Source organism: Mytilus galloprovincialis, chromosome 8 (genome assembly GCF_965363235.1).
Source record: "Mytilus galloprovincialis chromosome 8, xbMytGall1.hap1.1, whole genome shotgun sequence".
In the NCBI taxonomy this organism is placed as follows: domain Eukaryota; kingdom Metazoa; phylum Mollusca; class Bivalvia; order Mytilida; family Mytilidae; genus Mytilus; species Mytilus galloprovincialis.
This window is the reverse complement of record NC_134845.1, coordinates 46,517,994-46,532,296: the sequence shown is the minus strand read 5'-3', so window position 1 is coordinate 46,532,296 and position 14,303 is coordinate 46,517,994. Positions and strand designations below refer to the sequence as shown.

At 34.1% G+C, this 14,303-nt stretch overlaps 1 protein-coding gene across 1 annotated transcript in view; it reads left to right on the top strand.

Moving 5' to 3' along the window:
- The first annotated feature begins 1,387 nt into the window (after positions 1-1,387).
- Positions 1,388-14,303, top strand: part of LOC143042062 (flotillin-2-like) — a 22,173-nt gene continuing 9,257 nt past the window's right edge. Inside the window, exons 1-5 of the mRNA XM_076214302.1 lie at positions 1,388-1,543; positions 6,656-6,740; positions 8,227-8,441; positions 9,174-9,406; positions 9,978-10,097. Coding sequence (XP_076070417.1) covers positions 1,495-1,543; positions 6,656-6,740; positions 8,227-8,441; positions 9,174-9,406; positions 9,978-10,097 — 702 coding nt within the window. The 5' untranslated portion in view covers positions 1,388-1,494. The remainder of the gene's footprint in view (positions 1,544-6,655; positions 6,741-8,226; positions 8,442-9,173; positions 9,407-9,977; positions 10,098-14,303) is intronic.

Sequence of the window (14,303 nt, the reverse complement as noted above, 5' to 3'; positions counted from 1 at the left end):
TTTTGTCTTGAACTATATTTCACACTTCATCTGTGAAATTTCGTTCATGGGACAGAATGTCACATTTGTAAACTATAAAGCAGTGTCTTCCTTAGTGAAAAAATTGTCCCTAGTACTTGGACATAATTTCATGGATGTTTTATAAAAATATGTCACAAGGGACAATTTTTCATAGTGTACATGTAGCTATTTTTTTCTGTCCCCAAAGAAGGGAAATTATTTTGCAATCATTGAATGTATTAGCACCACGATCTCTTGTTCTAGAGAAATTGGAAAAAAATCAAAAGAAAATGCTTAAGCAACTAATGTTACTACCAACTAAACCACCAGATCCCGCAATTAACGGGCGGGAATACTACCAGTTGAGGCACACATACACTTACAGGTGATTACCCTCTTCATAAATGTATGTACCCAACCCAACAAAACCTTATAGAAACAACTAGCAAGGAGGCAATTGTGCATCAAGTCAATTAATAGTAACAGCTGGTTTATTGAAGTAAAAACAACCATGCTAAAATACGATCTAGAAAAATGCAATTGAGTGTCTAGATATTCAGAAGAAAAAGAAGAACAGATTGCATTGAGTGTCAGCTAAAAGCAAAAGATCTTACTTTGCTGAACATTTTGCTGTTTACAGTGTATCTATATCTACAATAATATTCAAGATAATAACCAAAAAACGGCAAAATTTCTTTAAAAAAATACCAATTCAGGGGCAGCAACCCAACAACTGGTTGTCTGATTCGTCTGAAAATTTCATGTCCGATAGATTTTATCTTCATGAACAATTTAACCTCTTGTCAGATTTGCTCTAAATGCTTCGGTTTCAGAGTTATAAGCCAAAATCTACATTTTACCCACTATGTTCTATTTTTGGCCATGGCGGCCATCTTGTTGGTTGGCCGGGTCATGCCACACATTTTTTAAACTAAATATCCCAATTATGATTGTGGCAAAGTATTGTTAAATTTGGCCCAGTAGTATCAGAGGAGAAGATTTTTGTAAAAGATTCAAAAAAATTTACGAAAAATTGGTAAAAAATGACTATAAAGGGCAATAACTCCTTAAGAGGTCAACTGACCATTTTGGTCATGTTGACTTATTTGTAGATCTTACTTTTATACAGTTTTTATATCAGCAGACCAAAAAATAATCTATATAAACTGTCCAAAGTTAAAAAAAATCATAAAACTTTTCTAAACTTCACATGCAAATGTCACAAAAGCTCAAGTTAAAGTTTTAATGTATTAAAATAGTGTCCTATATAAAATTGTTTTGTTATAATTGTTAATTTTCATCATTTTCGTTTATTGGTGGTTGGAACTGTTCGACATACGAAAGTATGGTTACCCTATAATGGGTGTAAAGATAAAGAGAAAAAATCTTCTCAGCATATTAACATTGGTTTCCTTCCCCCTCACTTTCATTCCCCTTGTGATATCCATTGCGAAAGACCAATATTTGTTTACGAAAGCTCATACAAAACTAAAAATGGGCAACATACACACTGTTGGTCCTAATGAGGCAATGATTATATCTGGTATGTAATTTATTGTTTTTTCTATGCATTCGTATAGATTACACTACAACATCAAAATAAAATGTTTCATTGTTTGGCAGGTCGCGTCTTCCGACGTTACGTAATAGCAACAACATCTTATTTCGACCATCTATGATTCTATCGACTTTTTACGTTTTAAAATGTGATACTTAACACTGATTACTGAATCAATGTAAGTGTTGGGCTACTCTTTCACTAAATAACAACCATTTGATCTTTTGCATCCTTTATTTTTTAAGTAAACAATTGTGAGGTACCAAATGGGGTGTGGCATGTACACAAAATGTACATGTAAAACTAATATTTAAGATAGGTGGAGTAGTCCCAGTTGGCATTCAGTTAATCTTTATAGAAATTTTAAGATTTCAATCCTGTTTCTGGTTTATTTACGAAAGCTAAATACATGAAATAAGCAGTTTTTAAGCAGTTAAGCTGCTTTATGCGAGCACCCTAGATTTATGTTCTACCCAATAAATGCTGAAATATGTGCCACTTTTATTATCTGGCTGGCTATCATGTTATTTATAACTAATTGGACACTTTTGTCATACTTTTTATTCTGGAATATAAAAAATATTATCATAAAAACGTTAAATGGTCGTCGATTTTCCCAAAAGTTTTGAAGTTGCACATAGGAAGTAGTGCTTGATAGAAGTCCTTCTATAGTTTATTATCCCCTGTGCTGTTGGCTAAGATGCCAAAGAACAATTGTATGAAATATTTGGTCGCCGAAAATCTGTAAAGATGAGTCGTTTACATTTCCCAAATGGCAAAAGTCGTAGGAATATTGTTTGTCATTGATACGTATTACATACGTCAGTAGTCTATTAATAAGTTGGCGCCAATTTCAAATTACATATAAGACGAAATTTACGTAGCTTTTAAATTGAGAGGATTCTGATGATCAGGGCTTTCGGTGGCTTCAAGTGCCGGCTACTTCACTGACAAAAATATAAATTCAAAAAGATATAAAATATCTTTTTCAAATGTTTGCAGGCAGCCGAGAGACGTATTGTCGCAAAGTCGCGGTCACGATAAACAAGGGTGAAAAGTCAGTGTTTACCGTGGGCTAAGTATAGTTCACATGAATTCAGGTCACTGATTGGTTGTCTATTTAAAGTCAGAATGCATCGTTTCTTTTCAAAGATAACAAGAGAGACGTTCCGGTGGTCATTGGTACTTTGGGGGCCTCGGTTGGTCAAAGTTGTCCCCTACTTTGACCTGGAGATCAATCTTCTGATATCTCTCCGGTTTGTCTGTTTCCACCGAGTGGCCTGGTGGTTCTCTCCGAGTACTTCGGCTTCCTCCACCATAATAACAGACTTCCTGGTGTCCTACACGCTCCCTTGGGCGGTGTTGGGTGGGGATTGTTCTGGAGGTGGGATAATATTGTAAAGGACACATCTCCATTAATCCTTAGGGAGTGTACATGGATCCGCTGTACCCTTGCAGTCAATCAAGGGGTGCGTCTTAATTGGCGGAATCTCAGTACATACATTAAACGATAACAATAGAGACGTTCAGACGGGCATTAACTCGTTGGCCTTTAAAACGCGAAGACAATCAGATTGGATGACAATCGTATGTTATGGAATAATATCAGTCAAATTAAAGAAAGTGTAGTAGATCATATTGTTCAGAATCTGGAAAACAGTATCTTTTGAAGTTCATTTTTCAAAGCCCACGTGGTGTTCAGAGAATCAAGGTCAAAAACGAAAGTAGAATATTGTCGACTCAACCTCAAATAAATAACATTTCCAAATGATTTATGTACTTGTATCAGACTTATTGAACAGTTTACTAAAAAAAAGAAAATCAGAGGATATATCAATTTTCTGTCAATGCTTGAGAAATAATTGTATGATTTAAATACGCGTAACAGTCTTTAGAGAGAAGAGGGGGGTCATTAAATTGTTTACAAATGCACGTAGTTATGCAAAATAAATCCATCAAGATTTATAACAAACCGGATTATTATATAAATAAAACTCCATTAGTAAATGAATTTTAAGCATAAGGTAATAAAAATAAAAACGATAACATAAAAAAAAATGAAATATCTTTGAGATTTCTATTTCTTTTTTAAATTTCATACATAAAAAATGGTCAGTTGAAAGATGAAATTAGGTGCCAGGAGATTGTGAAAATGCAGGATTTCATGCTCTATTTATGCCAGAGCTTCTGGGGGCCTTGAGGGGCCCCCAGACCCCCTGCCTTAAGGCACCAAGCTTACAGCTTGGTGGGCGTCTGGCTTCGCTGAACGCATGTTACAGCTGCCTATAATTTTAATTGAGCTTTCTACTTCAATTTCATGGGAAAGCCCTGCATTAGTGGGTCCTCACTATGGACAGGTGCATACAGAATGTGGCGGCTTAAACATCTTAACTGGCACAAAACTCTCCCCTAACATAGGACAGTGTATGTGTATAATCTCAAACATTTAATCTTTATAAATATAAATTGGAAATAACTTTTGAAAGTGGAAGGATTGCATAACATAGACATTACTGTACAAGCATTATTTGATACTTTAGAAATAGCTGAGAACAATGCCTGAGATAAATAATTGACTAATTCTTTACACTATTCATCTGAACTTTGCCAAGTTTGCCTTTGGGTTTTTGATTAACTGCCTATAGCACCCTTTGGTGCTTTGATTGTAGGTTGTGTTTTTACCAACTTATTTTCAGTAGTAGTAAGAAAAGAGAACATTTATTTAGGCCATTTGTGTCATGTGGTACAATGTATGTGCTAATCTGATGAGTTTAGCCATTTTCAACTGATTTTTAAAGTTTGTTATTATGGTGATATGGCATAAATGTATGATGGCATTTTTAACCCTGCCAAATATTCTACATGTATGTGTATAGTAATACGAGGCAGGCATTACCTGTGAAAGGGGACAAAGTCTGTATGAGTTATTTTTTTTATATCTTCAAAATCTGTTAAAAAAGAACGGGAATACCATAACGCTTCAGAATTTGGTTCTGTTGTTAGGGATTTAACTTGCGACGTTATTTAAGTTATTCATATCAAAGACAAAGAATTATTAAAATTAAAATTGGTATTGTGTTTCTTGAGTTCCTATATTATGTATATTTTACAAATTACTAGACTACTCAAAGTTGCATGACAACGAGAGCGGAAGAAGGAAGTAGATTTCTGCATTCTATGCAAATGCAGGAATTAAAAAAAGTGACAAAAAAAAAAGTTAACGATTTTGAGTTCATTAGCATGATTAGTACAATAAAAATTTCGGATGTTTTTTCATTTTTTTTTTTTTTTATTATTGATTTTTCTACTGTAATAGAAGACTTTGTCCCCTTATAGATATGTTGTTGAATTACTGGTGATGATGTGTTTTTTTCATTTTATGTTTTGTCATAAATCACATAAATCACATAAATCATGTTAATCATGTAAATCAGAATGTTGGTTGTTTCATATTTTCAGTCAGGGGACTTACTTAAATGAGTGATTTTTAAATCACTTATTTGAGTAGCTAATTTGAAGTTTTGTCACAAATTATGATTTTGTAGTTTTATAAAATTTTTAAACACATACAATGTAGGTTTTAAATAATATGAAAAATATGAACTTTTTGCTTCTTTTAAGTAGCAAGGTTTATGCTCTTAATGCTAACAATTAGCTTCAAATTCTATTTTAGTTGAAAAAATGGCATAATAATGGATGTGCATAATGAACTGATACTTTCTTAAAAGATTTTTCCCAGCAGTGGGAGTATTTTACCTGTAAAGTTCAAGGTTCTATCTTTCAGATTATGTAATAAAATTCTACTATTCGCGATAAAAATTTCACTGATAAAAATTTCACTGTTCGGGGGTGTTGAAATTAATGGGGGTTATTAAAATAATGATACTTAAAGAAGTGATTTTTGGGAAGGAAATTGAGGTATGATACTTAAACAAGTGATTTTTATGTCATTATCCTAGATTCAGTACAAGGTCATCACCTGGCATGACCCGGTCATCCTATCAACACAGATGTTGGTTCTGATAATTTTAGAATCATAATTAGTCCCTGGATCATTAGTATTCTATATTTAAAGCTTCAATAAAATTAAATCATTTCTTCTAGTGATTAATTTGTACTACTTAAATAGGTGATTATTAAAGAAAGACAACTCTTACTTTCAACCTTGATGGAAGTAATGTTACATGTACTTGAATCAGTGATTTAGAAAATCACTTGTTTAAGTAAGTCCCCTGACTGATTTTGTTCATGTTGTTTATAGCTGACTTTAAGGTATGAGTTTTACTTATTGTTGAAGGCATTATGGGCTGTCACCTGTATTTACATTAAACCATATCAATGGATTACGTTGAACTGATGTCAAAATTGTCATGATTGTAGTCATAAGGCATGTCCTCATTTAAGAAGATAGTCAGTCTGGGGTATTAAAAAATAATGTGTTCTTCTTTTCTCTGGACTACTTTGCTCTAATAATTGGCTTTTAATTTATAAATTGTCAGTCCTTTTAGAAGTCTTTATTTCATCATATATTTTCATGGACAATATATATGAAGATCTCATTTTTCTGTGATTTTCAAAAAACTGCTCATTAGAAAGCCTGAGTGGGCAGGGATTGGCACCTTCTTTGAATAGGTACTGGTTCATTTAACTATTAAAAGAAATATATCACTAGTCCTCAGACTCCTTCTTAATGTATTATAGTCCCAGTACCACTGGAGCAAATGAAATTTGGACTGTCAATTGCAAAGGTAGTCAACTACCCGGTAATATGTTTATTATAACTCATGTGCAAATGTTCAATTTTATTGTAATTCATGTGCAAATATTCAATTTTATTGTAATTCATGTGCTAATGTTCAATGTTATTGTTATTCACAATTTTATTGTAATTGATGTACAAATGTACAATTTTATTGTAATTAATGTACAAATGTACAATTTTATTGTACTTCATGTTAAAATATACAAATAGAAATTAGTTGGTACATGTATATTTTAATTAGGTGTAAAACATGCCTTCTCTTCACATTATCACCTTAGTTACATGTATCAATACCACTATAAACAATATGTATAAACTCAGCTTTTTACTTACAGGTGGATGTTGTGGTGCCGATGATCAAAGAAAACTTATTGTTGGAGGATGGGGTTGGGCTTGGTGTCTTGTGACAGATGTCCAGAGGTAAGCACATTGTTTGAGGATCGGGTTGGGCTTGATGTCTTGTGACAGATGTCAAGAGGTAAGCACATTGTTGGAGGATGGGGTTGGGCTTAGTGTCTTGTCACAGATGTCCAGAGGTAAGCACATTGTTGGAGGATGGGGTTGGGCTTAGTGTCTTGTCACAGATGTCCAGAGGTAAGCACATTGTTGGAGGATGTGGTTGGTGTCTTGTCACAGATGTCCAGAGGTAAGCACATTGTTGGAGGATGGGGTTTGGCTTGGTGTCTTGTCACAGATGTCCAGAGGTAAGCACATTGTTGGAGGATGGGGTTGGGCTTGGTGTCTTGTGACAGATGTCCAGAGGTAAGTACATTGTTGGAGGATGGGGTTTGGCTTGGTGTCTTGTCACAGATGTCCAGAGGTAAGCACATTGTTGGAGGATGCATGGGGTTGGGCTTGGTGTCTTGTCACAGATGTTCAGAGGTAAACTCATTAAAAGATATAAGGGGGTATGCCTTGGTTCAGGGAGATAACTCTTTAAATCAGTGATGCGTTTGTAAAAGTCAAGTCTCATCAATGTATTTTAAGCATTTTAAAACCTGAAACAGATTTGAAATAATCTATGTACATTAGAAGCTTAGAATTATGTTATTTCCCTCAACCAAGGTCTACTTCCTTAAGGCATACTAGTAGTTTCTCTAGTCAATAATTGAAGAAAAAAAACGGAATATTTGAACAAACTAACAATATGCCACTCGATTGATTCGAATTCTTTGTTTTAAGTCAGGTAAATTCTATATGTACTATGACATGTTTGTGGTGGCCGGGAATTAATTAATAGCTTGTTTAATCAGGATGTTAGTGTGTTAAACATAAAAAAACGAATCTGAATGACCCAAGCAGATTAAAAAATCGTGAGAATTACTCATTAATTACATTAAATAAAAGGATTGAGACACTTGTGATAAATTCATGATAATTTGATGTAAAGCAGACGACCTCATCAGATAAGGTTCAGAACTTATTTTGTTCCGCGAGGGATTTCATATTTTATAGTGTTTACATTTGTAAATTTTGTGTAGACTGTTGATTTTATTACTGCATGATTTGTATCTTTACTTATGTACAAGTATAATTAAATGTGCTATAAAAAAAACCACCAAAAAATAAGATAGAAAAAACTATCAATAAGTGTATTATCAAAAAAAAGTTCCACTGTTCAAAGTATCTAGTTTACGCAAATCTCATACCGTATTCCATGCATTATAAATTTATGACGACACATTCGACCTCAGATGAGTCGAATGATGTAGTCCAATACCTGCAACTTCGATGCAACAAGGTTTGACTGTGCATGTTTTGCAGTAAATTTGTCATAGAACAAGTAAAAATAAATGAGGTCTTTACTTCTCTGAATGAAAATCCATTTATCTACCCTGGACAGCTTTATCAGTAATATTTATATACCACACCTTCTTATTTTATATGATTTTATTTTTTCTTACAGCCTATCACTAGAGGTTATGACCTTGAACCCAGTTTGTGATAGTGTAGAAACATCTGAAGGTGTACCTGTGGCAGTCACCGGTGTAGCACAAGTCAAGGTCATGAGAGACGTATCTTTCTTAGAGAAGGCGTGCGAACAGTTTCTGGGTAAATCTGTGAAGGAAGTTGAAGGAGTTATTTTACAGACTTTAGAAGGTCATCTCAGAGCTATTCTAGGTAAGAATTGATTTTTTGTTTCATTTTCATATTCAGGTTTATAGATATAAGAAGATGTGGTATGATCACCAATGAGACAACTCTCTACAAGAGACCAAATGACACAGAAACTAACAACTATAGGTCACTGTACGGCCTTCAACAATATGCAAAGCCCATACTGCATAGTTAGCTATAAAAGACCCCTAAATGATGATGTAAAACAATGAATGAATAACAAATATGGAACACATAAACAAACGACAACCACTGAATTACAGGCTCCTGACTTTGGACAGGCACATACATTGAGAATGTGGCGGGTTAAACATGTTAGTGGGATTTCAACCCTCCCCTAACCTGGGACAGTGGTGTAAAAGTACAACATACTTTTAGAACGAACTATAAAAATCAGTTTAAAAAGGCAAAACTCATCACTATGTCTGTTTTCTACCTTTCTCAATAAGTATGTCTATTGAGTCTATAGCTATATTTTCATTCTAAACTGTAAAATATGGTTCATTTATTTTATCACCAATTAAAATTGTTTGTTTTGAAAGAGATCATGAGAACTATTTATTCATTATAAGTCATTTATTTCTAAAGCTGGAATATTGTCTGAACAAATGCTTTTAATCAATTTATATGGATGTAAATTATTCATAATACCATGTTATCTTTGAAACTTTCCTACTAACATAAACAAATAATAGATGGTAGGACTATTTTAATCAAAAGTTTAATTATTTACAGGTACCCTTAGTGTAGAGGCAATCTATCAGGACAGGGACCAGTTTGCTCAACTTGTAAGAGAGGTTGCTTCCCCTGATGTGTGTAAGATGGGTATTGAGATAATGAGTTTCACAATCAAAGATGTTTATGACAATGTTGAATACTTGGACTCATTAGGACGAGCACAGACTGCTAACGTTAAGAGAGATGCTGATATTGGTGTCGCTGAGGCCAATAGAGATGCTGGAATCAGGGTTAGTCTAAAATGATATTAGTGGCAAAGGTGGATCTAGGGGGCACTGCGGGGCCTGGCCGCCTCTTTGGTAGGAAAAATTTGGTTGATTATATAGGGAATCACTGAAGCTTGACTGGAGTGCCCTCCCTTTTAAGATCAGTCAGCAGGACCCCCCTTATAAAAAGTTCTGGATCTGCCACTTGGTGGGTTAAATAGAATGTTTTGAACAAACAATTCCCTTCTTAATAATAATGAACTGATCATAATATTGCTCAAATAGTTCAGAAAAAGTTATATGGTATAATTGAGATTTTCAAACAAACCCTGTTGAATATATAGGACCTTATACAATTATTCTTTAGAAAACCTGAAACTTGTAAACATTTAGAAAAAGAAAAATAACTTAATCCTGCTCATGTCAAAGGGAGATAATCCAGTGCGATGAAATCAAAGGCATTGATTGAATGATGTGATACTTTTAAGGTGGTACATAACACTACAGGGACATAACTCTGTAAAAATCAGCTGCACGTTTTAATCACATTCTATTGTTAAGGAAATATAAAGCTTCTCAATGATTCATTTTACAGGAAGCAGAATGCGACAAAAATAAAATGGACACCAAATTTTCAGCTGATGCTAAGATTGCCGATGCAGCACGTAATTACAAGATGCAGAAAGCTGATTTTGATCAAGAAGTGAATGCAAGAGTAAGTCATCTGTTATCAGAATAAGTACAACACTGTGGATTCATTAAATATTTATTTTTTCATGGATACTGATTTTCCTGGATTGAGGAATACCTGTCTTTTTCGGGGATATTTGATTTTATAGTTTTCCAAAGTCTAAATTCAAACCTACAGAAAATCATGAAAATTGGTATCCAACGAAAAATAATGAATCCACAGTAAGTTTTTAAAAAACCTATAGAAACAGCAGAAAATAACAGTGTATACTACTCAGAATGAGGTTAATTTGCAAGCTTAAGGAGCAAGACAAATTTTAGATGCAGTAGCCCTTAGGTCCTTAGGATATTTTTATGCAGTTGCATTATGCAAGCACCCTAGATTTGTGGTCTACCCAATAAATGCTGAAATATGTGCCATTGTTATTATCTAGGTGGCAACTATGTTATATATAACTAATTCAACACTTTTTGGAATACGATTGCTTTCAAGCAATCTGTAGACTTATACCGGTGGCTCAGAGCATTGCCCTCACGTCAATCGTTTAATTCTAAACGTTAAGGAACATCTCAGATTCTTATGATTGTCTTGCTTTAAAAGGTAAAAACAAACAAAGGGATTGAACTTAAACAACTTTCCTATAAGGTTCTTTTCATAATCTTCATGTTTGATAATTCCTTTGACTTATATGCGTGTTTTTAACAACACAGAAAGTCAGAATTAAGCAGTATTTATAAAATTAGAAACACGTCAGAGGGAATTCCCAGTTTTGATAAAGTGTGAGAGTTCTCTGAATTCAGATAAATCTATTTCTGTCATATAAGAACTGAAGTGGAGTTTTTCTTATATGTTACCGTTATGAAACTGTTTTTGAGATTGTAATTCCATAAAGAAATAGAGAACCATCTAGGTCGTTTAATAAACATTAATATACGTTCTTGCTCCAGGGTTTGTTTTAGAAATTATGCGCATGCGTATAGTTTTCTTGACTTCAAGGGGTTTTAGATTGAATGGTTGCTCTGGATTCCCCACTCAATTAATTAATTTATAACTCATGGGATCTTTTCTATGTATGTCTGCTATTGAGGGTTATTGTTGTTGCATAATTTTAAATCATATGCGTCATTTAAATTAAGATAAGTGTATTCCTTATCATAGAACACCCCTTCAGGCGAAATGGAGTCTTCCATATTATCGTGTCGAGTTGTCTCCCTTCCAGATGTAACTTCCGTGAATTCTGAAAGAACACGTCGAGTATTAGCTCGTTCTGTCAATAGAAGTCGTATTATATTAAAAACTATCGCAATTTAAACCGATAAATGTGTACGGAAAGGAGTCATGATCACTGACCCAAAGGAAATTAAATATTTAAATAGTTAGGAATGGGGTTCCTCCTAGAATTAACGTAGGAAAATAGGTGATAAGATACGAAGTGAACTACCTCCTCTCGCTCTGAGTCTCAGTGACTGCTGTGGAAAGTAACTTGGAATTGATAGTACAAAACTAAAACAGAATAGGCCTAATTACATTGTTCATACACTTTATCCGATATTGGATATTTTGTAACTATTTTACATATGCAGTTGAATTAGTTTTGAAAATAATATTATCCAGCTACATGTATGCATGTGTCAATGAAACAACGGCAATCGTATCCCTCAGAGCAATCTGCTCTTTGATTAATACTTTTAATTCCGGATTACAAAATATATGAGTAGAAAAACCTTAAATGATCGTCGAATCACCCAATAGTTTTGAAGTTGCACATCGGAAGTAGTGCTCATAAGGAATTCTTATGTAGTTTATTATTGCCTGTGCTCTTGGCTAATATGTCAAAAAACAATTTTATGAAATATTTAATTGCTGAAAATCTTTAAAGACAAGTAGTTTAGATTTCCTAAATGGCAAAAGTTGTAGGAATATTGTTTTTCGTTAATACGTAGTACAACTACGTCAGTAGTCTATTATATAATAAGTTCATCTGTTCATGCTGTTGGCGGCAATTTCAAATTAGGAGACGAAATTTTCATATTTTTTCAATTTGGAGGCAGGGGTTCAAATTAGCGGTGGTCCGAGGTCCACGACCTTCCACATTCGACTTTGTTACTAGCCACACACGTTGGGCCTTCCACTCTGAGACAACTATAACACAGTTATAGTAGTCTCAGTTCCACTTGAAAGAAAATAAAAAATAACTTTGCAAACCTTTTCGCCAAAGTCTCCAAATAAACGATCTCAAAACTTATTTTAATCATTATATTCATGACAGCGATGTCCATTTTGTTCAATCGCTAGCTTTATACAGAAAATTGGCGACAAAAAAATGTGTTAATTAGAGTAAAATCGTATCTGACAGACAAAAACAACATTGAAACACAATGACAATGGCTTCTGTGAAGATGACAATTACAATATCGGATCCGATTCTGGAAGTGGATAAGGGTAATTACGGGTTTTGGCAATGAACAAAAAAAAAATCCAGACAGGTGACAAAATACATCTATGCATGGTAAATGAATATAAACACTAGAATTGAAAACCAAAACAGATATATGTAAAAGAAAGAAAAAGCAGAAAATATTTTAAACAGAAACTAAAAATTACTTTTTGACAAATTTTAACGTCAAAATCCAATACATTGTGACACCTGGGAACAGTATATCTAACAATATATATGTTCTTGGTCACAGTATAAATTTTCTTTTTCAGTGATAAATATTGATAATGCATGTAAGATGCTTTTAAAGTGTAAACATATTACTGCAATTTTGAAGGGGTATTTTTTTCTCAATTACGAAGGGTCATGATCAGTTAAAGTAGCTGGAAGATTCTTACTTTATTTTCACAAATAGTGCAACTACTAGATTATATAATATCTGAATGTAGGCAAATCATATGATATATAGGTGGCGTCCTTTGGGCCACTACCCCCTCCTGTTTGATAACTTTGAAACGGATGAGACCCCCACCTCTCAATCATATACATTCATGTATGGGACTATATAACTAATCAAATGAAATATAGGGAGAGTCCATGGGGTCACCCACCCCTTCCTGTTTGGGAACTTACGAAATAGTCGAGATCCCCACCCCTAAACACAATATATATTCAAGTATGGGACAATATGATAAATAAAATGAAATATAGTGGGAGTTCCTGAAGTCACCCCACACCCTCCTGTTTGAGAACTTGGAACAGTCGAGATCCCAACCCTGAAACCATATATACTCATGTATGGGAACAATTAAACAAATCAAATGAAATATAGGGAGAGTCCCTGTGGTCACCCCATCCCCTCCTGTTTGAGAACTTGGAAATGGTTGAGATCCCCACCCTTAAACGTTATATATTCATGTTTGGGTCAATATAACTAATTAAATGAAATATAGGGGAGTCCCTGGGGTCACCTTACCCCCTCCTGTTTGTGAACTTGGAAACAGATGAGATTCCCACCCCTAAACCATATATATTCATGTATGGGACAATATAACAAATCAAATGAAATATATGGGAAGTCCCTTGGGTCACCCTACCCTTTCCTGTTCAAGAACTTGAAAACCCTTGAGATCCCTACCCCTAAACTATATATATTCATGTATGGGACAATATAACAAATCATTTGTCTGATTTGTGTCATAACTTTTGCACTATAAAACACAAACTCAGTTTTCTTTACAGGGAAACCAGTCCATTCATACTATTTACATGTTCGTACTAAGTCAACTTGTACTACTAACAGTCAACTAAAACCAACGTTAACTACCAACTAGAACAACTACAATCATTGCGAACTTGTACCACTGCAGACTCACCATAAAAAATATACATTGATATATGCATTGCTATTGAAACCTTGATAACATATAAATTATTTGCCTTAATAATTAATTCATTAGAGAAACATAAATATAAATGTACATTATATGAATGTTTAATGCCACATCAGAGGCGGATTTAGAGGTTTTTTCAGGCCCCCCCCCTTTTGAGGAAAACATTTGGTTGATTATATAGGGAATCACTGAAGCATGACTAGAGTGGGCCCCCTGTTAGGCAGTCAGTGGGCCCCCACTGCACATAATTACGTTTGGTTTTTGGTTAACTGCCTTTAGCGTTGATTTTGACTATTTGTGGACCATAGTGTAGATCTGGACACATTTCTTTATTAAAACATTCCAATAATGTTTGTACTTGTATAAAGGAATAGGACACATCAAAGTTAAAGGAAATAT